Below are 25771 nucleotides of genomic sequence, written 5' to 3' on the forward strand. Positions count from 1 at the left end.
ATGCATTCACTACTGTAAGTCGCTCTGGATAAGAGTGTCTGCTAAATGACTAAAATGTAAAAATGTAAATGTTACTGGCTAGCTAGGTCTTCAGCCAGCATGGAACAAAAGGGGAGAGAGGGTCATTCAAAACTCAGTTGTCAAGTCAACACATAAGTCAGTGCTGCAGTGAACCACATCACAAGAGACATGCTAAATGGGAGATGTATAAAAAAAAGTATATAGTGCCTTTGGAAAGTATTCAGACCCCTTCACTTATTCCACATTTTGTTACGTTACAGCCTTATTCTAAAATTGATTAATTTGTTTTTCTCGCCATCAATCTACACACAATACCCCATAATGATAAAAAAAACTGAAATATCACATTGACAAGTACTCAGACCCTTTAGTCAGTACTTTGTTGAAGCACCTTTAGCAGCGATAAAAGCATCGAGTCTTCTTGGGTATTAGGCTACAAGCTTGGCACACCTTTATTTGGAGAGTTTCTCCCATTCTTCTATGCAGATCCTCTCAAGCTCTGTCAGGTTGGATGTGGAGCGTTGCTGCATAGCTATTTTCAGGTTTCTCCAGAGATGTTCGATCGTGTTCAAGTCCGGGCTCTGGCTGAGATGTCCACTCAAGGACATTCAGAGACTTGTCCTAAAGCCACTTCTGCGTTGTCTTGGCTGTGCGGTTAGGGTCGTTGTCCTGTTGGAAGGTGAACCTTCGTCCCAGTCTGAGGTCCTGAGCTCTATGGAGCAGGTTTTCATCAAGGGTCACTCTGTACTTTTCTCTGTTCATCTTTCCCCCGAACCTGACCATTCTCCCAGTTCCTGCCGCTGAAAAACATCCCCACAGAATGATGCTTCACTGTAGGGATGGTGCCAGGTTTCCTCCAGATGTGACGTTTGGCATTCAGGCCAAAGAGTTCAATCTTGGTTTCATCAGACCAGAGAATCTTGTTTCTCATGGTCTGAGAGTCTGTAGGTGCCTTTTGACAAACTCCAAGCAGGCTGTCATGTGCCTTTTACTGAGGAGTGGCTTCCGTCTGGCCACTCTACCATAAAGGCCTGATTGGTGGAGTGCTGCAGAGATGGTTGTCCTTCTGGAAGGTTCTCCCATCTCCACTGAAGAACTCTGGAGCTCTGTCAGAGTGACCATTGGGTTCTTGGTCACCTCCCTGATTGCTCAGTTTGGACAGGCAGCCAGCTCTAGGAAGAGTCTTGGTGGTTCCAAACTACAAACCTGTATTCACTTTGTCATTATGGGGTATTGTATGTAGATTGATGAGGAAAAAGTTTTATTAAATCCATTTTAGAATAAGGCTGTAAGGTAATAAAATGTGGAAAAGGGGAAGGGGTCTGAATACTTTCTGAATGCACTGTATATCATTGATGCAATTTCAATGTTCAGTTGCTTTGTGTATCACCAAATTTGCTTGAGATGATTTTACACCAACACTGCTAAACACACCCAAGTTTCTTGAAGTTTCAAAGAGCTGTCAGTCAAGGTGAGCTCATGAACATAAGCTCCCCGCCCACTCAGCCTGTCTTTTCAAACTTCCTGGTAGTTAGCCATGAGAGGAAAATTCCTGTTCAGGAAGTTTAAAACAAAAAATTGCATGCCGCCTATAGTGAGTGCCAAACAATGGCCGCGCATTCTGCAATATGGATGGTCTATTGAAAAATATCAAAGTAAATGCTGCCGACAGCCCACACTTCTATGTAAAATGGGAATTGTTCAATATTTTGTTTATCAATACATGATTGTGTTTCTATCTCCTGCCTTGGTATAGGCTCTGATTAAATACGCTATTATGTCACACTCCTATCGCAGAGCAATACTGTAGCCTACCCATACGGTCATAGGCTACCGGTCTATTTACTTATGAGAACGATTGGCTATTGAATGAGCGACGGATAAATAGTAGCCTAATATATGTTGTGTAGCAGAATAAACCAGTCATGTCAGAAACGGACAGACATGCTCCGCAATATGATTATGATTCAGGCCCATATAATAAAAAGTGAAGGAAATATATTAGGTGACTACGCAATCTTCTTACCAACAGCAAATGCATCTGTTTTATCATTAGGCCTTTTACGTTTTTATCAGCATTATTATAATAAACAAACACCTTCATTTCCTCCAAAAATAACAATACTATCTTGCAATACAGTTGCTCAACCACTAGAAGTTGGGCGTAGGCAAGGTCTGAGATGTACATGGGAGGTACGCAAACTCTCCCGTCAAGTTCAACATTTGATAAATAACAACCTTTGGCGGGAAAAACAGGTCGCACTTAAGGCTTACTTTTATTGCGGGCATGCACTTTAGATAAATGAGGCCCCTTGATGCTATAATCCACAAACGATCAAGTATTGTACTTCTCTAATTCTCATAGCCAGCTAGTATGTGTCAGTGATTGTCTACTTACACGGCATACTAGTTTCAACATCAAAATACAGTCCGCTATGCTTTTATACAGGTGTACTCCCCAAAGGTCAGCTGAGAATATAGAAATCAGTTTATAATGTGTCCTTACTGTCAGCAGCACTGAGGTACTCTGGGTTAGAGGAGGTGTAGAGGGGTCCAGAGGGGCCCTGGGTTTGCCTTGGTGGGAAAAACAAGGAGGTAGAGTTAAGCAATAAGGCATTAGGAGGTGTGGTACAGTGCATTTGGACAGTATTCAGACCCCTTTACAGCCTTATTCTAAAATTGCAGATTTTTTTTTAAAGCATTCTCAATCTACACACAACACCCCATAATGACAACGCAAAAACAGAGTTTATTTTTTTGTTGTTGCAAATGTACAAAAAAACCCAGAAAAACCAATTTACATAAGTATTCAGACCCATTGCTCAGTACTATGTTGAAGCACCTTCGGTAGCGATTACAGCCTCGAGTCGTCTTGGGTATGACGCTACAAGCTTGGCACATCTGTATTTGGGGAGTTTCTCCCATTATTCTCTGCAGATCCACTCAAGCTCTGTCAGGTTGGATGAGGAGCGTCGCTGCACAGCTATTTTCAGGTCTCTCCAGAGATGTTTGATCGGGTTCAAGTCCGGACTCTGGCTGGGCCACTCAAGGACATTCAGAGACTTGTCCCGAAGCCACTCCTGCGTTGTCTTGGTTGGGTGTTTTCATCTGTGCTTTGCTCCGTTCATATTTCCCTCGATCCTGATTAGTCTCCCTGACCCTGCTGCTGAACCGTAAGGATACTATTGGCAAGGTGATGAGCAGTGCCTGGTTTCCTCCAGACATAACGCTTGGCATCCAGGCCAAAGAGTTCAATATTGGTTTCATCAGGCCAGACAATCTTGTTTCTCATGGTCTGAGAGTCCTTCAGGTGCCTTTTCGCAAACTCCAAGTGGGCTGTCATGTGCCTTTTACTGAGGAGTGGCTTCTGTCTGGCCCCCTCTAACATAAAGGCCTGATTGGTGGAGTGCTGCAGAGACGGTTGTCCTTCTGGAAGGTTCTCCCATCTCCACAGAGGAACTCTAGAGCTCTGTCAGAGTGACCATTGGGTTCTTGGTCACCTCCCTGACCAAGACCCTTCTCCCCCGATGGCTCAGTTTGGCCGGGCGGCCAGCTCTAGGAAGAGTCTTGGTGGTTCCAAACTTCTTCCATTTAAGAATGATGGGGGCCACTGTGTTCTAGGGGACCTTCAATGCTGCAGAATTTTTTTGCTACCTTTCCCCAGATCTGTGCCTCGACACAATCCTGTCTCTGAGCTCTACGGACAATTCCTTCGAACTCATGGCTTGGTTTTTGCTCTGACATGCACCATCAACTGTGGGACCTTATATAGACAGGTGTGTGCCTTTCCAAATCATGTCCAATCAATTTAATTTACCACAGGTGGACTCCAATCAAGTTGTAGAAACATCAAGGATGATCAATGGAAACAGGATGCACCTGAGCTCAATTTCGAGTCTCATAGCAAAGGATCTGAATACTTATGTAAATAAGGTATTTCTGTTTTTATATTTAATACATTTGCAAAAACAATTAAAAACCTGTTTTCACTTTGTCATTATGGGGTACTGTGTGTACATTGATGAGGATTATTCAAAAAAAATCTATTTTAGAATAAGGCTGTAACGTAACAAAATGTGAAAAAAGTGAAAGGGTCTGAATACTTTCCGAAGGCACTGTGTTTGGCCATATAGCACGCCTAAGGTCTGTTCTTATTTGTTCTTAAAACAAATGTTTTATCATACCCGTGGTATATGGTCTGATATACCACGGCTTTCAGCCAATGAGCATTCAGGGCTCGAACCACCCAGTTTATAATTAATAATATATCATGATTATATAACAAGTAACACAGAGATACCAAATCAATACAATAATAACCCTAAAGTTAATCCAGGTATCAGAGTGTACACACTAGGAGTAACATTACTATAATAACAGAGAGCGACCAATGACCAGCCTCACTGTAAACACAACCTGATTAAACCAAATCAAAGTCTTAATTTATAACCACCTTTTAAACTGTAATTATGGACGCTAAGACTCATTTTTTTTTATTGAATGTAGAATTTTTTTCCCCTCAATGTATAGTCTGACTGTAAAAGTAAATCATAAGAAAGTAAGTACAATTTAGCCTGGTCTTGAAATAATATACAAATCTAGACTACTAGTAGTTGAGCCATTTGTCTTAGTGCTGGGCTGGAACAAAAGCCTATAGTTACTGCTGGTGTATCAGGAGAAAAGCTGTGCATCACAGCTGAGACTACACACCAGCTTCTTTCATACACAGTTTGGTTGGCTGAAGACAGACAGATTGCGGAGACGCCATAAGACCTACTTCTTCCTGAACATGACGAATCCTCCCGCTGCCACCAGTATCAGTAGAACCATGAAGATGACTGGACCAATGATAATCAATAGGTTGGATGGGTCCACCCCTAAAAAACACGTTGCCATGGAGTTTTAGGCCAGGCTACTGCTAATGTAAAAAAGCTCTATATTCAAATGATATTGGATTGATTCACTGATTGGTCAAGCTGTCTGTGGTGCGTGTCTCTTACGGAGGTCCTGTACGTAGAAGTGTGTGGGGTCGGTCCAGGAGCCGTTTCCTGCCAGCGACGTGGCTCGGATCCTCACAGTGTAGTTCCCAGGGTGCACCACTCTCAGCCTGCAGCCCTCCGACTGCTGGTACATCTTCCTGGACACACAGTGGTGCAACTCCTAGAACGAACACACACACACAGACACGAGATGTTTAATTTATTTATATATATTTTTTTAGGAGGAGAGGAGTTGGAGAGAAGGGTTGAATAAACCAATTATATATATAAATGAAATGTGAACGAATGAAAGTAGGAAACGTAATATTACACTAGGAACACGTCGAGCTAATAGAGTAGACCGTCTAAGCCAATCAGAGATGTGTTTTTGAAATCACTACATTAACAACCAACAACTGATTTGAGAAAAACATGTTTGTTTGACCACCATCGGAGTTATGTTGTTTTCAACATCAGTAATATCAGCTGTACCCAGTGTGATGTTGCCATGGTAACTAAAACAGAGTGCTGATGCAACATGGCTATTGTTACATTAACGGTCCTATTTTAGAAATGAGAGCAGAGAGACTTGTGTTCAACGTATCTGAATTATATTAAGTGAGACTGTGGGCACAGCATATTTCCAGTATTTTAAGTGTGTTTGTTTTCATGCCTGTGTGTTTATCTGCTCACCTCTGTGTCTCCCAGTCTCTTGTAGTTGACTTCGTACAGGATGATCATTCCATTGGGAGCTTTAGGCTCCAGCCATTTGATGTGAACAGAGTACTCAGACACATCATAGCTGATGGGGCCCACGATGTCATCTGCTTTGTCTGTTGGCAAGATACACAAGGTTTTAAAATGGCCTCTGTTGACAGGATACACAAGGTTTTAAAATGGCCTCTGTTGACAGGATACAAAAGGTTTTAAGATGGCCTCTGTTGACAGGATACAAAAGGTTTTAAGATGGCCTCTGTTGACAGGATACACAAGGTTTTAAGATGGCCTCTGTTGACAGGATACACAAGGTTTTAAGATGGCCTCTGTTGACAGGATACACAAGGTTTTAAGATGGCCTCTGTTGACAGGATACACAAGGTTTTAAGATGGCCTCTGTTGACAGGATACACAAGGTTTTAAGATGGCCTCTGTTGACAGGATACACAAGGTTTTAAGATGGCCTCTGTTGACAGGATACACAAGGTTTTAAGATGGCCTCTGTTGACAGGATACACAAGGTTTTAAGATGGCCTCTGTTGACAGGATACACAAGGTTTTAAGATGGCCTCTGTTGACAGGATACACAAGGTTTTAAGATGGCCTCTGTTGACAGGATACACAAGGTTTTAAGATGGCCTCTTTGGCTGTTAGCAGGATACACAAAGTGTTAAAATGGCCTCTTTACTCTATCCCAATATCACAAACCTCAACATCTCAGATCTATAAATACTGTGTAAAAGTTGACATAAAAATGATATGCACTTGTTAAACTGCTTTTTTACTTCTGACATTGCGTTCTTAAGTGGGTGTGCGGTGTAGACTGTGCGCAAGTGTACTGTACTTAAGCAATAAGGCCCGAGGGGGTGTGGTATATGGTTGTCAGCCAATCAGCATTCAGGGCTCAAACCACCCAGTTTATAATGGCCAATATATCACAGCTAAGGGCTGTCCTTAAAGGGATACTTATTGATTTTGGCAATGAGGCCCTTTATCTACTTCTCCAAAGTTAGATGAACTCGTGGATACCATTATTATGTTTCTGTGCCAATGCTAACTAGCATTAGCGCAATGGCTGGAAGTCTATGCTAGCAGATACCCATAGACTTCCAGTCATTGCGCTAACGCTAGTTAGCAATTGTGCTAACTAGCGAATGCAGACATAAAAATGGTATCCACGAGTTCATCTGACTCTGGGGAAGTAAATAAAAGGTCTCATTGCCAAAATCCTGAAGTATCCCTTTAAGGCGTCAACATCCCTAGGTTCGGTTGGTGCCTAGCCGAACTCGGCTAGGTGAATCGAATGAGTGTGCTCGCATACTCCCTTAAAATATCTTCGCTTGGAAAACGATAGCAATAGTACCGTTTGTCCATCTTGAGATGCCGTAGCCCATATACACTGCTTCAAAATAGTCAAAAATTAATCTAAGCTAACTCAAGATAACTGTCATTCATTTCGAGGAGACCTTAGTCGCGCAATTCTACATCTAACTAAGATGATTGGTGCAGTATTTCTCAAGTAAAAACATGTGAATGTTTTGTCTCTCATTAAATAACAACAAACACTTAATTGAAGAATCCCTACTTGGGCTACCAACATCAGCTTGCCTTGAGACATTTTTTGTTGTTGTTGTTGTTGTTGTTGTTGTGCACGAAGAGCTGAAAAACCCTTGCCGAAGACCAAAACATAATATGATGTGGTCGAAATACATGCACAAATGTTCCAAACTGTTTCGGATGGTAAGCATGTGGACGCCTTTACGCACGACATGAAGCGGAGTGCCTGGATACAGCCTATATACGTGGTATATTAGCCATAAACCACAAGTCCCCGAGGTATAAACTGGTTACCAACATAAATAGAACAGTAAACAAGTATTTTTTTTGCGTCATACCTGTGGTATATTGTCTGATATACACACGACTGAAATGCTGTTTCAGCCAATCAGCAGCCAGGAATCAAACTACCAGGTTTATAATGGTGTGTAGATAGCCTCACCCTCAGGCATGGTGCGAGCTGAGACGAAGGCTGCCAAACTGCAGCGTGAGGGGTTTGTGGGGTGGTTGCAGGCCAACACATCGATCTTGTACGAGGTGAAGTGTCGGAGGCCGGAGATGACCGTGGACTCCTTGGAGAACACAGTCAGCTGGATCTTAGTGCGCTCCACACCATCCTCATCGTTGTCTGGGCCGCGGGTGGCGTAACCTTCCGGCAGGGTGGGCGGCTTTGTCACGAACGAAGGCTGCGTTTCATTAGCTACGCCCATGGCTGAGCGGCGCTGTCTGGTTGATCTGGGGGATAATCAATCAATCAAATTGTATTGATTTAGTGTTAAACACATCATACTGTTAAGGTTACCTCTACTGAGCAGAGTGCTGACGAGACTTAGTGCAGGTAACTTCTAAATGTTTACCGCCAGGGGGAGCACTGGGGCTTCGATTAGCATTGAAGGGCATCCAATTCTGATCTTTTTGCCACTAATTGGTCTTCTGACCAATCAGATATTTTGCCACTAATTGGTCTTCTGACCAATCAGATCAGATATTTTGCCACTAATTGGTCTTCTGACCAATCAGATCAGATATTGTGCCAATAATTTGGCAAAAGATAAGAATTGTGCTGCCTGTGTAAATGCAGCATTAGGTTTTAAATCACAGGATAGAGACAGAGCTGATCTAAAACTCCTATTTGGGGATTTGTGTGTAAATGAGATAGATATATATATATATATATATGATAGATATATATATATATGATAGATAGATATATATATATATATATGATAGATAGATATATATATATATATGATAGATAGATATATATATATATATGATAGATATATATATATATATATGTATGTATGTATGTATGTATGTTTTGTACCCTAACTACAAAACTAATGTCCCAATTAGGACAATAAATACATTGATTAATTGACTGACTGATTGACTGACTGTCTGTTTTGGCTGGCTGGCTGGCTAGCTAGCTGGCTGATTAGCTGGCTGATGTAGTTGTCATACATACTTGAGCAGGAAGACCTCATTGTGGATGTAGTTCTCAAAGGTCTTGCGGTACTCTGAGTCCTCGGCCTCCTTCTTCAGTTGTTTCTCTGTTTTGGGACAGGCACAACAGCGGCCACCCTGACCCTCATCCTCAGTCTGGTTCCACTTAGCCTCTTCGTCACTGTCGACCTGGGTGGGCACCCGCGAAGGCAGCTTCATACCTAAACAGAGAGAGAGGGAGAGAGAGTTAAAGACAGAGAGAGATAGACACCTGCGATGGCAGATTGATGCCTGGACGGAGGGAGGGAGGGAGCGCGAGAGAGACAGAGTTAGACAGATAGACACCAGCGATGGCAGCTTCATACCTGGAGGAGGAGAGGGAGGGAGTTTTCCCCTTTAGTTAACACCAGTTGCGTGTAGTGGAGGGTATACGTATGTTTACCCACTTATTTTTTAGTGGGCATTGTGATTACTCACTTCTTATTCCCCACTGATGCTTTATCAAAGTAGTGTAATGGAGGTATACGCCATATCAATTAATAAGGCTGATGGAACAGATCAGAATGTTTAGCTTCAAATGTTGATAAATATTATTTCTTCACATTTTAGGCGCAGCAATGTACACGTCGGTAGACTTACGCATGAATGTTCCAAAATGCAGTTTTTGCGGGAAACACAGTTCTAAAATGAGCACAGCACATGCGAGCAGTTTCATGCCAGAGATGGGAATATCCATTACAAATGTAGGAAAGGGGGAAGATCTAAAGATGCAACAACTATCATGGGTTGCTAGTATGACTTGGAGAATGCCTTTGGGTGCTACAATGCCTTGCGAAAGTATTCGGCCCCCTTGAACTTTGACCTTTTGCCACATTTCAGGCTTCAAACATAAAGATATAAAACTGTAATTTTTAGTGAAGAATCAACAACAAGTGGGACACAATCATGAAGTGGAACGAAATTTATTGGATATTTCAAACTTTTTTAACAAATAAAAAACTGAAAAATTGGGCGTGCAAAATTATTCAGCCCCTTTACTTTCAGTGCAGCAAACTCTCTCCAGAAGTTCAGTGAGGATCTCTGAATGATCCAATGTTGACCTAAATGACTAATGATGATAAATAGAATCCACCTGTGTGTAATCAAGTCTCCGTATAAATGCACCTGTCCGTTTAAAGCGCAGAGAGCATCATGAAGAACAAGGAACACACCAGGCAGGTCCGAGATACTGTTGTGGAGAAATTTAAAGCCGGATTTGGATACAAAAAGATTTCCCAAGCTTTAAACATCCCAAGGAGCACTGTGCAAGCGATAATATTGAAATGGAAGGAGTATCAGACCACTGCAAATCTACGAAGACCCGGCCGTCCCTCTGAACTTTCAGCTCATACAAGGAGAAGACTGATCAGAGATGCAGCCAAGAGGCCCATGATCACTCTGGATGAACTGCAGAGATCTACAGCTGAGGTGGGAGACTCTGTCCATAGGACAACAATCAGTCGTATACTGCACAAACCTGGCCTTTATGGAAGAGTGGCAAGAAGAAAGCCATTTCTTAAAGATATCCATAAAAAGTGTCGTTTAAAGTTTGCCACTAGCCACCTGGGAGACACACCAAACATGTGGAAGAAGGTGCTCTGGTCAGATGAAACCAAAATCGAACTTTTTGGCAACAATGCAAAACGTTATGTTTGGCGTAAAAGCAACACAGCTCATCACCCTGAACACCCCATCCCCACTGTCAAACATGGTGGTGGCAGCATCATGGTTTGGGCCTGCTTTTCTTCAGCAGGGGCAGGGAAGATGGTTAAAATTGATGGGAAGATGGATGGAGCCAAATACAGGACCATTTTGGAAGAAAACCTGATGGAGTCTGCAAAAGACCTGAGACTGGGACGGAGATTTGTCTTCCAATAAGACAATGATCCAAAACATAAAGCAAAATCTACAATGGAATGGTTCACAAATAAACATATCCAGGTGTTAGAATGGCCAAGTCAAAGTCCAGACCTGAATCCAATCGAGAATCTGTGGAAAGAACTGAAAACTGCTGTTCACAAACACTCTCCATCCAACCTCACTGAGCTCGAGCTGTTTTGCAAGGAGGAATGGGCAAAAATGGCAGTCTCTCGATGTGCAAAACTGATAGAGACATACCCCAAGCGACTTACAGCTGTAATCGCAGCAAAAGGTGGCGCTACAAAGTATTAACTTAAGGGGGCTGAATAATTTTGCACGGCCAATTTTTCAGTTTTTTATTTGTTAAAAAAGTTTGAAATATCCAACAAATTTCGTTCCACTTCATAATTGTGTCCCACTTGTTGTTGATTCTTCACAAAAAATTACAGTTTTATATCTTCATGTTTGAAGCCTGAAATGTGGCAAAAGTTCGAAAAGTTCAAGGGGGCCGAATACTTTCGCAAGGCACTGTAGATAATGAAAGAAAAATAAACAGGAGAACGCATATGAGGAAGTCTAAATAAAAAAGAATTGCCTCTACGTTTCTATGGTGGGATTTTGACTATAGGCTACTTTGAAGAAAGGTAAGACATGCCTCATAATATGTAGTAAAACATCCAGGTATCAAACAATTAAGGGAAAAATCTAGATTCTAACGATAGGCCTAACCTTCTCAATGAAATGCCTATACCTACAGTATGCCTACCTGGCAGAATGATATCATGATTATTTACATCAATCCAGTGGGCATTTATTTTGAACTCTTCATGTGCTACAGAAACACTGCTAACCCAATGACAGTGCTAGATGTATGCACACTTAAAGGGTAACTACACAAAAAAAAAATCTACATTTCTTCTATTTTTCCCAGACCTCAAAAGTGGTCCTCCTGATGTTGTTTAAGCATCGTTATAAACTTAGAACATACAATGTTGTTGTTTCTCTATTAAGAGAGAGCAACAAAAAAAACTTAAATAAATTGAAACAAATCTGAAACCTGTGAATTTCTGACTCAATTGACAGCCTCATTTATCGGTTTCAATTGTAGGTTCTACTATTAGTCTACTTGCACAGTACATCTTGGGTAGGCCTGACTGTGAAAGACCAATAGAGGATTTATCATTATATATCATTCACAGTTTATGTCACCGTTTCTCATAGAATTTTTCACACAGGGTGCCTTTCCTTCGCTGGCGGGCCATATCGATTTTTGCAATATATGGATCTGTGCCATTTACTTTGAACTGGACTGTATTTACAGCATGTGAGTAGATGCATGTCTTTTGAGATCAAAACAAGAAAGGCCTGTAGCCACCAGTGCACATTTGTTCATATTCTTTGCAAGTTAGTGAATTATTAGCCCAGTTATAGCTACTTCGTAGTCAACAACGGGGGAGTGGTTGCTTCCTACAACAGCACAACATGTGTACATTTCTAGCCTTCTTTGAAAAGTGAGTCAGGTAAAGAGCTTTTTTTTTATGTCTTAAAGGGGCCGTGTTGTATTTTGAGACAGGCTTGAATAAGCTAAGTAGCCAATAGGCAGAGGGTAGCATAATTTGACTGATTCTCTGTAATAATGGTATGGCAATAATAATATGTTTCATTTTGTAAAGTAGTTTGTTGCATCAAACACCACAACATTTTCACCTCCATTTTCAGTGAAGGAGAAGTGGATAAACAGGTTAATGTCAAGCCCTGCATATTTTCTTCCCAAAGTCTCATGGAATGTGGTCCCGTGTGGCTCAGGTGGTAGAGCATGGCGCTTGCAATGCCAGGGCTGTGGGTTCCATTCCCACGGTGGACCAGTACAAAAAAAAGGTATGAAAAAGTATGCACTCACCTACATTTAACATCACACATTTAATCCTACTGTAGGCAAACTGTAACTTAAAGCGGGTATAGCCTCAGTGTTCACAGTAAACAACCGCCAGAACTTTCACAATGTTCAAGTTTGCGCTCAGCAGACAGGAAATTTGCTCAGTGCTGAAAAACAAAGAGGGAACATTGGTCAAGACTCCATCCTGTCAGTAACTGTCCTCAGTGCCTCAGCTGGTTGATATAAAACAACCCTCACATGATCCCCTCCAGACTAGTGTTGTCTAGACTGTCTGGGTGAGCGCATGGGAGTAGAAGAGGAAGTTAAAGTGGAGCTTGTCTGTGTGACAGAGTGAGTGGCTCCCACTTGTTAGTGAAGGCCAAATCAGGTAAGAAACTATTCCAACCACCTCTGAATCACAGTCCCTCACACATCGACATTTCTGGCAGTAGTCCAACAGAATAAATCGGGAAATATATTTGTATTATATTGTATTTTGTAAATGCTCCCTTGTGAAATATACCTTGGTTCCAATGGGACTCCCTGTTATAATAAATGTTAAATAAATAGAGCTGTGAATTGCCATTGACCTCACAATACCGAGAGGATATTGCGATTCGCACGATTCTATATGTATTGCGATTCGATCCTGCCATTTTATTTGCGATCGGATGTTCCAAACATATTGCGCACCCCGTCTGCTGCAGAGGGACAAGAGAGAGCTATGAGAAAATGAGTTTTGATCAGGTTTTAGCTAGGTTGAATTTGGTTATTTGAATTACCTTTTCACATGCTTTTTAAAAGAATGGTTGGAATCAAGTATGATGCCAAGGTACTTAAAATCAGACACCACCTGGAGCTTCTCCCCTGACACATAGACATCTGGCTCAGTAGCATCTGTTGCCCTCTTTGTGAAGAACATGCAAACAGTTATTTTCACATTGAGATGCAAACATGAGTCACTGAGCCACTTTGTAACCTGGACCATTACAGTAGTGAGTTCTTGTGCAGCTTGTTGTTTGCTCTTTGCATGCACATATATCACTGTATCATCTGCATACATTTGTACTTCAGACCCAGTACAGACAGAGGACAGATCATTAATGTACAGGCTGAACAGGAGGGGCCCCAGTCTTGACCCTTGGGGCACGCCCACATCATAGCTAAGAGTGGGCGACAGCTCATTGCTCACTCTGACACACTGAGTTCTGCCTTCAAGGTATGATTTCATCCATCTCAAGGCATCGGGGGGGAAAGTTGAACTTGGACAATTTTGTGATGAGAATCTCATGATTAACAGTATCAAAAGCCTTCCTTAGGTCCAGAAACACAGCCCCAACAACTCCCCCTTTGTCCATCTTGGACTTCACATTTTCCAGAAGAAAGCAGTTGGCCGTTTCTGTGGAGTGTTTCGCTCTGAAGCCAAACTGCATGGAGTGTAAAGTGAAGGGGCTGTTGTTGAGGTGGGCAATCAGTTGTTCTGCTACACACTTTTCAACAACCTTCGACTCCACAGGTAGCATACTAATGGGCCTGTAGTTACTCACGTCAGCAGGGTCGCCCGATTTAAAGACGGCCGTTATTATGGCCAACTTCCAAACCCTTGGAAACACCCCCAGACCAATAGATGTGTTGGTGACCTTAGTAATGGGGCCAATGAGTGACTCTTTGTAGTTTTTAAGAAAGGTAGAGTTCAGCCCAAACACATCTTTGGCTTTAGAGTTCTTTAGTGAGCTAATCACCTTGTTCACTTTTGACTCAAAAACCTCCCTTATGATGAAGACAGGTTGAGCATCATTCACTAGCACTGAGCCCAAGAAACCAGTGGAGGGGTTCTGTGTCAGTACCCTGACAGAGTCAGGAAGTAGGAACTGAAGGCTATTGCCATTTTGACTGCATCCTGTGTTAGATTGTTATTCACCATGATTTCTAGTCTTTTTGCAGTGTTACTATGGTCTTTCCCTGTTAACTTCTTTAGATTCTCCCAGATCAATTTAGAATTTCCCTTTGCTTCACCAATTATGTTAATAAAAAAGTTTGCCTTGGCCTGTCTGATTTCTTTCATCACCTTATTTCTCAACATGGTAAACCTACGTCTGTCATGCTCTAATTTGGATTTTAGGGCTGTTTTTAAGGCATAATCTCGTTCTTTCATCAATTTCCAGATTTCTCCATTTAGCCAAGGAAAAGTGCTCTTTTGGCCAGGTTTGGATTTGATTTTCTTTAGGAAACCATTTATTGTAGTCTGGATTGTGGATAGAAAAACCTCACTATCAGCTTCCACGTCTGTATAGGACAAGAGATCATTCCAGTTAATTCCGTTTTCAAAATAGTTTAATTCACTCTTAGGTATTCTTAGTTGATCCGTCTTTCTAACAGTAGAGGGGTTAAACCTGTTCTTAGACAGCTTTCTGGCTATAAGTGTCAGATTATGATCAGACAGACCAGTAACCATATTGAATGATTTAGTCACTCTCTCTGATTTATTACTGAACACCAAATCAATCTGTGTTTTAGAGCAACAAGTCACCCTGATTGGCCCTTTAACTAGCTGTGTAAGGTCAAAGGTATTAGTGATCCGTTTGAGGGTTTTCCTACAAGACTTGTCTTCATAAATAATATTAAAATCTCCCATTAAGATGACCTCTTTCCCAAAATCACATTGCCTAAGCATGTTATAAAACTGATGGAAAAACACACTTTTGGTGGAAGGTGGTCTATACATCCCAATAAGGGTAAAATACATTTGGGGAGACAGTGTAACGTTCAGGCCAATACATTCTAGTTCATTATCACATGACCACTCAATTTGTTTACATCGGATATGTTCTTTAATGTAAATCATCAGACCTCCTCCTCTTCCTTCAATCCTGTCTCTCCTGAAAACATTGTAGCCAGGCACAATCAAAGCAGCATATGGAGAGTTTTTATGGAGCCAAGTCTCTGAGAGGCAGAGGAAGTCAAGGTTGGAGTCTGTGAGAAGATGTTGAATTTGATCACTTTTTGGAATGACACTATGAATGTTCAAGTGTCCCCCTAGTAGTCCCTTGGGCTTAGTTTGTGGGTCCCAGATGACTCGAGAGTGATTGACACATTGAAAAAAGAAAAAATGTCTGTGTTTTCTGGCGGCTGGGTTTAGGCCGTTGTGTTTCGATTTGATTAGGGGCAGTTCGGTAGCGGAATTAACAATCCCTCCCACTTGCACTGGATGTGGGGAACTACTTAAAACAGCTTGCGTACCAGAAGCAAAGTCAGGGATCGCATATAGTGACTTGGGTATGTTTGAAGAGTCAAAATCTATCCTGGAGCCGGGTGAGTCGAGAGAAACCATGGCACCATAGCACTCACCCACTTCTGCAGCGGCGACGATCAGTGGACGAGGCCATCCACTGCTTTCCACTCCGGTGAGTATCGCTGACTCGGTGATGTTAGGACCAGGATTGAGTTACACATCCCCGGAGAGCAGGAGGGTAGTGAACAGGTAGTTTAACAGTTTCCGATAAATGTTGGACTTGTGTTTGTTTAGCATAAGTGGTTCAGTGGAATAGGGAGCGAGGTAGACTTGGCCATTATTCAGAACATTATGGTATGCTGTGTACTGTCCGTTCCCGTGGAACGGTGAACCAATGTGTTTGGTGTTGATATTCTCCGGCAGTAGATTGATTGTGTCATCCCAGCAAGGACGCACTGAGATTATCAGTAGAGAAGATACATAACTGACAATCATGGCAATGTACTGGAGATAAAACACATCACTGTACTGGAGATAAAACACATCATTGCGCTTCAACTCTTTGCATGAGTTACTTAGCTGGGGTCAGCGTACACCTGATGTTTTAGATAAAATAACAGCATTCGTATGAGAAGCGGCACCTGCTGCACCACCCTGCTTTCCGTCCGTCATTACCTTCCGACCAACGGACAACCAAAGATTGGTGTGTTTGGGATGTTCCTACCGTCTGTAAGCTGTTAGTGTCTTAACGACCGTTCCACAGGTGCATGTTCATTAATTGTTTATGGTTCATTGAACAATCATTGAACAAGATCTGTGAAGTTATTTGGATTTTTATGAATTATCTTTGAAAGACAGGGTCCTGAAAAAGGGACGTTTCTTTTTTTGCTGAATTTATATGCATGTAATTTGGAGCTGTAGAGAGATTACCAGATTTTGCCAATCTATACATACTGCTGCACACAAAATACTAGATGTACAGTTTGATATGAACCCATGTCTCTATCTTCTTAATGCCCAGCAGGACTTTGTTCTTGATCCTGACGGAGAAAATGTGTTTATGACTATCACATACTTTGCTAAGAAATGTATTCTTCTATTGTGGGCCTCTAATACTTCTCCTACATTTAAAATGTGGATTGACCAGATTGTTGACTTTCTCCCTCTTGAAAAGCTCACTTATGACCTCCGCAAGAGACAGCACAGGTTTGATAGACTCTGGTTTCCACTACTCAACTATAATGGGGTGTGTAGGGAAATGAGCAGATACATGTTGCGTGAGGTGCTGTACAAAGGAATTCTTTGCTCGTCGTCTCAGCTAAGGCTGGAAATAGCTAATAGGAATGTTGATAGTGCTGCTGGAAGTTTGTTTGTTTTGTATTATTTATGTTTGCCACATCTGTGAATGTGGAATGTGTTTTGTTGGTTGATTGAAAAACAAGAAAACTTATTAAAACTTTAAATTACATTTCTTTTTAAACAAAGATGATAAGCTAGAGAACGAGAAATACGGAGTTTTGGCGGAGGTACAGCCGACTAGCGCTAGCTTACGTTAACGAGCTAGGAAAAATAACTATAAAATAACATACATTTGATAGCGGTACTGTATTGTATACATTTTTCCATCACTATAATAGAACAGTCCCCCGGAGAAAGACACACTCACCTTTCTGGAAGTTAACTAATTATAGTCACATAACTATATCATTTGTATGAACCAGAGAGAACTGTAGAACAGAATAGAACAGTAGAACAGAATAGAACAGAATAGAACAGTAGAAAACAGCAGAACAGAACAGCAGAACAGAACAGTAGAACAGAACAGGATAACAGTAAAACAGAACAGAACAGTAGAACAAAATAGAACAGTAGAATAGAACAGTTGAATAGAACAGCAGAATAGAACAGCAGAATAGAACAGCAGAATAGAATAGAACAGAACTGTTCACACAGAGAGAAAAAAACTCACCTTTCTGACAGTAATCGAACTTGTAGAGTTCGCTGGCCTCAGGCTGCTGCTGACAGTACACCAGGTAGTGAGTGATGTTCCCGTTGGGGTCTGTGGGGGGTTTCCACTTCAGGAGGATCTGATAGGAAGAGTTGGAGGAGGAGATGGGGTCCAGGGGCACTGACGGCTCTAGGGGAGGACGGGGATACCAGGGGTTAATCATACCTTTATTCATCCTCTTGTTCAGGTCAGCAGATCACAGAATGCTGAATAACTTAACTCAAAACATATCCATAGACTGATCAAAAGATAAAACTAGCAGTAAATTTAACTGTAGTATGTATCAGCTGTGAGACAAGGAGGAATAAAGTAAGATCACAGATGAATAGCCCAGGGAGACTGACTGATTAGTAGACAGACGCGGCAGCATGCTTTATTGTCCTGGGTGATGCACTATATATACAAAAGTATGTGGACACCCCTTCAAATTAGTGGATTTGGCCATTTCAGCCACACCCGTTTCTGACAGGTGTATAAAATGGAGCACACAGCCATGCATTCTCCACAGACAAACATTGGAAGTAGAATGGCCTTACTGAAGAGCTCACTGACTTTCAACATGGCACCGCCTTTGGATCCCACCTTTCCAACAAGTCAGTTCGGCAAATTTACGTCCGATTCTGTGCTCCCAACATTGTGGCAACAGTTTTGGGGAATGCCCTTTCCTGTTTCAGCATGACAATGCCCCTGTGCACAAAGTGAGGTCCATACGGAAATGGTTAGTCGAGATCGGTGTGGAAGAACTTCACTAGCCAGCACAGAGCCCTGACCTCAACTCCATCGAACACCTCTGGGATTAATTGGAATGCCGGCTGCGAGCCAGGCCTAATCGCCCAACATCAGTGCCCGATCTCACTTATAGTCTTCTGGCTGAATGGAAGCAAGTCCCCGCAGCAATGTTCCAACATCTAGTGGAAAGCCTTCCCAGAAGAGTAGAGGCTGTTATAGCAGCAAAGGGGGGGACCAACTCCATATTAATGCCCATGACTTTGGAATGAGATGTTCGACGAGCAGGTGTCCACATACTTTTGTCCATGTAGTGTACACAATCCATGTCTCAATTGTCTCAAGGCATACAAATCTTTCTTTAACCTGTCTCCTTCCCTTCATCTGCACTGACTGAAGTGGCTTTTATAATTGTTATTGGAGTAGTGGCAACGATTTAGGGGAAACACTGGAACATAAACCTGACAGGAGGTAGACGTGGTAGCCTGGATGCCAGCCAACACGGCTTGACAATGAGTGACAAGGACTTGCAAGATAGAAGAAATACATCTGGAACCAGACTAGAGACAAGGAGGGTGAAACTCTAGATCTGGGACCAGGCTAGAGACAAGGAGGGTGAAACTCTAGATCTGGGACCAGGCTAGAGACAAGGAGGGTGAAACTCTAGATCTGGGACCAGGCTAGAGACAAGGAGGGTGAAACTCTAGATCTGGGACCAGGCTATAGACAAGGAGGGTGAAACTCTAGATCTGGGACCAGGCTAGAGACAAGGAGGGTGAAACTCTAGATCTGGGACCAGGCTAGAGACAAGGAGGGTGAAACTCTAGATCTGGGACCAGGCTAGAGACAAGGAGGGTGAAACTCTAGATCTGGGACCAGGCTAGAGACAAGGAGGGTGAAACTCTAGATCTGGGACCAGGCTAGAGACAAGGAGGGTGAAACTCTAGATCTGGGACCAGGCTAGAGACAAGGAGGGTGAAACTCTAGATCTGGGACCAGGCTAGAGACAAGGAGGGTGAAACTCTAGATCTGGGACCAGGCTAGAGACAAGGAGGGTGAAACTCTAGATCTGGGACCAGGCTAGAGACAAGGAGGGTGAAACTCTAGATCTGGGACCAGGCTAGAGACAAGGAGGGTGAAACTCTAGATCTGGGACCAGGCTAGAGACAAAGAGGGTGAAACTAAAACTACAGTTGAAGACTGTTTCATCTGGAACTAAAACACCCTCGACAAGCCTTCCCGCCCACCCGCCTGCCCGCCCGCCTCTCCGCCCGCCTCTCTGCCGCCGGGCTCTGATGGTGGTGTCCCAGCCAACGCATCATGCCAGCCAGTGCTGTGCGAGGTGTGTGAGGCTGCATGCCACGCGGCTACACTGTAATAACACTATAATAACACACTGTGATGTGGTTTATCAGGAAGGAGATGACACACCAGACACCTGTTGTTGATGAAACCAAAACCGGTTTGTCCTCTGGACACATACAAACACGCAGGGTGACACACACACACGCAGGGTGACACACACACACACGCAGGGTGACACACACACACGCAGGGTGACACACACACACGCAGGGTGACACACACACACACGCAGGGTGACACACACTCACACACACACACACACACACACACACACACACACACACACACACACACACACACACACACACACACACACACACACACACACACGCAGGGTGACTTCTGAGCTCTGCTTGAGTGACTAGTGACTACAAGACAGAGAGACAATGAGACAGGGAGGTACAGGTCGTAATCCTAGCTCGTCATCAACTTCCTCTTCCTTGTTCTTATACCTTTAACACACCTCAACAGCTAAAAGCTGAGGCAGAGGACAAGCGCCAATCTACTGTAAGTTGTAGCTCTTAGACCACTTATCCCAACCCGGGGTAATGAAATCCCACCCTCAACCTTTAGAGAACCTAACCTGCTGACTGACTGATTGGATTGTCCACTCACCTGTTGGCTTGATTAGGGGTTTGGGGGAGGGGAAGGTGGGCTTAAGATCACTAAATAGGCAGACATGAACAGCTAGATGTACAGTACATCTAGCTGCCTCGAGCTAATGAAACAGGAGATAGGCTCCTGCCCTATGGGCCATTCTGGATCAGCTATATCTCAAAGTAAGGTCTTACTGGTGGCTTCTGTCCTGACGTAGGTGATTTTGCTCTTGGCCCCGAGGACCTGGTGTTCATCAGAGGCAGAGAGCTGGGTCTTGACCATGATGGCGTACTGTGTCCAGGGCTTCAAAGCCAAGATCAAGGTACCTGGAAGAAACAATAGTATCGTTAGCTATGTGTTGCAGGACAGACAATATTGAGCCCAACACTTGTTTCTACCGTACAACTACAGTGTATACGATATGTTTTAATGTGTGCAAAGAGCTGCAAACTACATTTTACCATATGGATAATAAAGTCCTTAGGTATCATTATTAGTATTGTTATGTGTTGCAGCACAGACACTATTAAACATGCTACTACAGTGAATCAGGGTACCGGGAACAATAGCATTGTTGTGTTGCAGCAACCTTCCCCCCATCCTTACCAATACAGTTGTAAGACAGAAGAGAATAAGACATTACCTGGCTGTTGTTGTATGTTTCCCTCTGTTGCCCGGGCTGGGGGGTCCAGGTCAATTATCACCCAGTTAGAACCACACGCATCCTGGCCATCAAACTCTGTCACGTTGGGGTAGGGCCTGGGAGAGGGGAAGAGTGAGAGACAGTTAACTCTAAAGGTGAATATCACACACACACACACACAATACCTTAGACAAACTGTCACGTTGGGGTATTTTTTACACCCCAAAAAATGATAAATATGTCACTAGTAAGAAGTAATGTAGTTTAATTTTTGCGACCTGCGTTTTTTAACCAATGTATTTAAGCAATAAGGCCCGAGGGGGTGTGGTATATGGCCAATATCCCAAGGCCTGTTCTTAAGCATGTCGCAACATGGAGTACCTGGATACAGCCCTTAGCCGTGGTATGTTGTCCACATCCCACAAACCCGAGGTGCCGTATTGCTATTATAAACTGGTTACCAACATAATTAGAGCAGTAAAAATAAATGTTTCGTCATACCCGTGGTATACAGTCTGATATACCATGGCTGTCAGCCAATCAGCATTCAGGGCTGGAACCACCCAGGTTATCATTTTAGATCCAATAGTAAAACAGACGGAAGTGAACATCACTAATCAACCAAGTGCCACAAAAGCGAGTGATACGGACCACCTACTACTATAGTTCAGGGCTCTACGTTGACAACGACTACATGATGTGTTCCTGAGTAGACAAGTAGAAGCACACAAACAAATCTAGGAGATCAGTTCAAGTATTTCAATTCATTTATGAATGAATGAAATGACTTAAAGTCCATGAATAAAAGGTTTTCGGAGTGATCTATGCTCAATCAAGCACAGTGCACCCTTAACGTTCTCCAGTCGAAAATGTTCAGCTGCCCATTTCTAAAGGGATGTGCCGTTACCGTGGTAACTGGGCACTTCCTTGTCTGTGGGGGGGGGATCTAAGAATTCTCTTCACTAGCAGTAGAAAGTTACAGCAAACTCAAACTAAATGATGTAACTAAACAAGAAACATGAGGACAAAGTGACACTTCAGTAGCATTTCAGGTCAATTTGACTGTGTGACCACACGCCAATGTGGCTAATGAAATAGACATTACCCGCAAATGACAAAATCTACCCGCATTTGGCGGGTGTTCTGGTCCCGACCCATAGTGTTAGCATAAAAATGAAAAGTGCATAGACGACATGTATTTCCCCCCGTCTGTTTGGAGACAGGTGAATGATAACGGTTCATTCTAAATCAAAACTCATTTCACACATACAGTATATTATTTATAAAGACAAGATTAAATCAAGAATAGTCTGTTAGTGACAATATTAGCTTATCACTTGTGAATGATGCCCAGCGTAAGCCTAGAAACAATGCCTTTAAAAAAATAAAAATTAATCAGTGTCATACCTCATGTAGCCTAGCCCATAGGCCTATATGTTCTGATAAGGTATATATCACAACTAAAGTGGTGAAATAACTTCTTAAAATTAAGCACATTAATCCGCTTTACAACGTGAGTAGAGTGTAACTGGCATATATAAGCAGTTTAAAGTTTGGGGAAGATCATTTTCACCATAAAAAAATGCACCTTTATAATAAAAGCATTACACGCATAATTATATTTATGGTCAGTTTTTACAATGGTGTTTTCCTGCTACTTGAACATTCCCTGTTACAGCCTAGAGGCGTGTGCTCACTGCCACACTCATCATGTGAATACATAGACCCCTGTTACAGCCTAGAGGCGTGTGCTCACTGCCGCACTCATCATGTGAATGCCTAGAGGCGTGTGCTCACTGCCGCACTCATCATGTGAATACATAGACCCCTGTTACAGCCTAGAGGCGTGTGCTCACTGCCGCACTCATCATGTGAATACATAGACCCCTGTTACAGCCTAGAGGCGTGTGCTCACTGCCACACTCATCATGTGAATACATAGACCCCTGTTACAGCCTAGAGGCGTGTGCTCACTGCCGCACTCATCATGTGAATACATAGACCCCTGTTACAGCCTAGAGGCGTGTGCTCACTGCCGCACTCATCATGTGAATACATAGACCCCTGTTACAGCCTAGAGGCGTGTGCTCACTGCCTCACTCATCATGTGAATACATAGACCCCTGTTACAGCCTAGAGGCGTGTGCTCACTGCCTCACTCATCATGTGAATACATAGACCCCTGTTACAGCCTAGAGGCGTGTGCTCACTGCCACACTCATCATGTGAATAAACAGACTAGATGATCATATTTCAAGCTGAACGTTCTGATCTGTTGTGTCAGCCTCATTGTGTAGAAAAGTGTATTGTTGATGCTAGTGGTTGTATTCATTTGGGATCTATCACATCCCACACCTGTCCCAGACTATGTTCGGAATATTTATTTCTCACACAGAACAGAATAGGTCAACTTTTCTACTATGGGGGATAGTAGATTGACATAGGCTAGTGGTTTTGCTGTTCGTCAGGCCTACTCATCTTGTTGGCTGACGGAAAGTAAATGTGGAGAGTTCTTCCACCTTGGAATTGGATAAGGGGACTGTAGAGACGCCTCAAGCCCTGCGATGCAGTGCCTTAGACCGCTGCGCCACTCGGGAGGCCCAATAGACTACATTTTCTTCATATCATGTTTCTTTAGATCCGTCTAAAATAAATAATGGATTTATTGTGAAGGTGTAGGCTATATTACATGGATTTATTAGACTTTTTTAAAATGCAGATGTTCCTAAGGTCTGCATCAGTGGCTTTTGGCTATGTGTGGGGAAGCCAGGAGATGCTAAATGTGTTGATGTTAAATAACAGTCAATTACCGTGACACTGACAGTTATTTGCTTGATAATCACCGGCTGCCGAAATTTCAGGCATCACAGTCATGTCCAACACACACACACACACATACACACAACTGTACTTACGCTTCCTTGTAGAAGACCATGAAGCCCAGCAGGTCTCTGAAGTCGGGAGGCCAGAACGGTTCCCACTTGATCATGATCTTATCATGTGTAGCACGCACCTGAGTGAACCTTAACTCCTGGTTCTCACCTGAGAGACACACACACACACACACACACCACCGAGACACAGACACACAGAGAGACACACACACACACACACACCGACACACACACACCCACCGAGACACACACACCCACCCACCGAGACACACCCACCGAGATACAGACAGACACACACACCGACACACCCACCGAGACACACACACACCCACCCACCGAGACACACCCACCGAGATACAGACAGACACACACACCGACACACACACACCCACCGAGACACACACACACCCACCCACCGAGACACACCCACCGAGATACAGACAGACACACACACCGACACACACACACACCGACACACACCGACACACACACGCACACCGACACACGCACACCGACACACGCACACCGACACACGCACACACACACACACCCGCACCGACACATGCACACACACAGTCACTATCAGAGGATATGGTAAGTACTACACTGTCCTAGGTCTGTGAAACACAACAGATGTGTGGGTGTGTGTGTACTCAGACTGTACGGTTCTTACAGGAGGCCTGGTCTCCGTTGGTCTTAGATACAATGTTGTTCTTGGTATGCCTGTCCCTGGTGCCCGTCACCTCCTCCATCTTACGTATCTCTGACATGCAGAGCTTAGCGTTGAGTTGAAAGAACATGCGTCCCTGCAGGATGCTCAGGTTGTGTTGGGTCCAGTCCCACAGCTGACGCAAGTTCTGGTTGTCATGTGCGTAGAACGAGTAGCCCCTGGGGAAGCAACACACACATTATATTGATTTATTCAAACATGTAACAGATATAGTTTAAAATATAAGGAGGTGAACGAAGAAGAGGAGATGGAGGAAGAGGAGGAGATGGAGGAAGAGGGGCCAGTGGAGGAAGAAGAGGCGGCGGAGGGGGAAGAAGAGGCGGCGGCGGGGGAAGAAGTGGAGGCGGAGGAAGAAGGGTAAGAAGTGGAAGAGGCGTAGGAGGAAGAAGAGGAAGAGGCGTAGGAGGAAGAAGAGGAAGAGGCGGAGGAGGAAGAGCAGGAAGAGGCGGAGGAGGAAGAGCAGGAAGAGGCGGAGGAGGAAGAGCAGGAAGAGGCGGAGGAGGAAGAGCAGGAAGAAGAGGAGAAGGAAAAGGAGGTGGTGGAGGAAGAAGGGGAGAAGGAAGAGGAGGAGGTGGCGGAGGAAGAAGAGGAGGTGGTTGAGGAAGAAGAGGAGGTGGCAGAGGAAGAAGAGGCGGAGGAAGAAGAGGAGTTGGTGAGGAAGAAGAGGCGGAGGAAGAAGAGGAGGTGGCGGAGGAAGAAGAGGAGGTGGCGGAGGAAGAAGAGGAGGTGGCGGAGGAAGAAGAGGAGGTGGCAGAGGAAGAAGAGGCAGAGGAAGAAGAGGAGGTGGCGGAGGAAGAAGTGGTGGAGGAAGAAGAGGAGGAGGTGGTGGAGGAAGAAGAGGAGGAGGAAGAGGAGGAGGTGGTGGAGGAAGAAGAGGAGGTGGTGGAGGAAGAAGAGGAGGTGGTGAGGAAGAAGAGGAGTTGGTGAGGAAGAAGAGGAGTTGGTGAGGAAGAAGAGGAGTTGGTGAGGAAGAAGAGGTGAAGGAATAGGAAGAGGAGGAAGAGGAGTAGAATAAGGAAGTGGAGGTGAGCAGAATAAGGAAGGGAGGTGAACAGTACGGTCAGGAAGAGAAGGAAAGTCA

The 25771-nt window shown here is 43.6% G+C and overlaps 1 protein-coding gene across 1 annotated transcript in view; it reads right to left on the bottom strand.

Moving 5' to 3' along the window:
* The window catches only part of LOC106569756 (insulin receptor), a 201809-nt gene that overhangs the window by 21036 nt on the left and 155002 nt on the right, over nucleotides 1–25771 (bottom strand). The window contains exons 7-17 of the mRNA XM_045694442.1: nucleotides 24634–24848; nucleotides 23982–24108; nucleotides 21067–21182; nucleotides 20618–20749; nucleotides 17697–17864; nucleotides 8743–8941; nucleotides 7717–8009; nucleotides 5694–5833; nucleotides 5022–5181; nucleotides 4799–4898; nucleotides 2528–2595 (exon numbers count right to left, since the gene is read on the bottom strand). Of these exons, the coding sequence (XP_045550398.1) occupies nucleotides 2528–2595; nucleotides 4799–4898; nucleotides 5022–5181; nucleotides 5694–5833; nucleotides 7717–8009; nucleotides 8743–8941; nucleotides 17697–17864; nucleotides 20618–20749; nucleotides 21067–21182; nucleotides 23982–24108; nucleotides 24634–24848 (1718 nt within the window). The remainder of the gene's footprint in view (nucleotides 1–2527; nucleotides 2596–4798; nucleotides 4899–5021; nucleotides 5182–5693; nucleotides 5834–7716; nucleotides 8010–8742; nucleotides 8942–17696; nucleotides 17865–20617; nucleotides 20750–21066; nucleotides 21183–23981; nucleotides 24109–24633; nucleotides 24849–25771) is intronic.

The sequence above is a fragment of the Salmo salar genome, chromosome ssa14 (assembly GCF_905237065.1).
Source record: "Salmo salar chromosome ssa14, Ssal_v3.1, whole genome shotgun sequence".
In the NCBI taxonomy this organism is placed as follows: domain Eukaryota; kingdom Metazoa; phylum Chordata; class Actinopteri; order Salmoniformes; family Salmonidae; genus Salmo; species Salmo salar.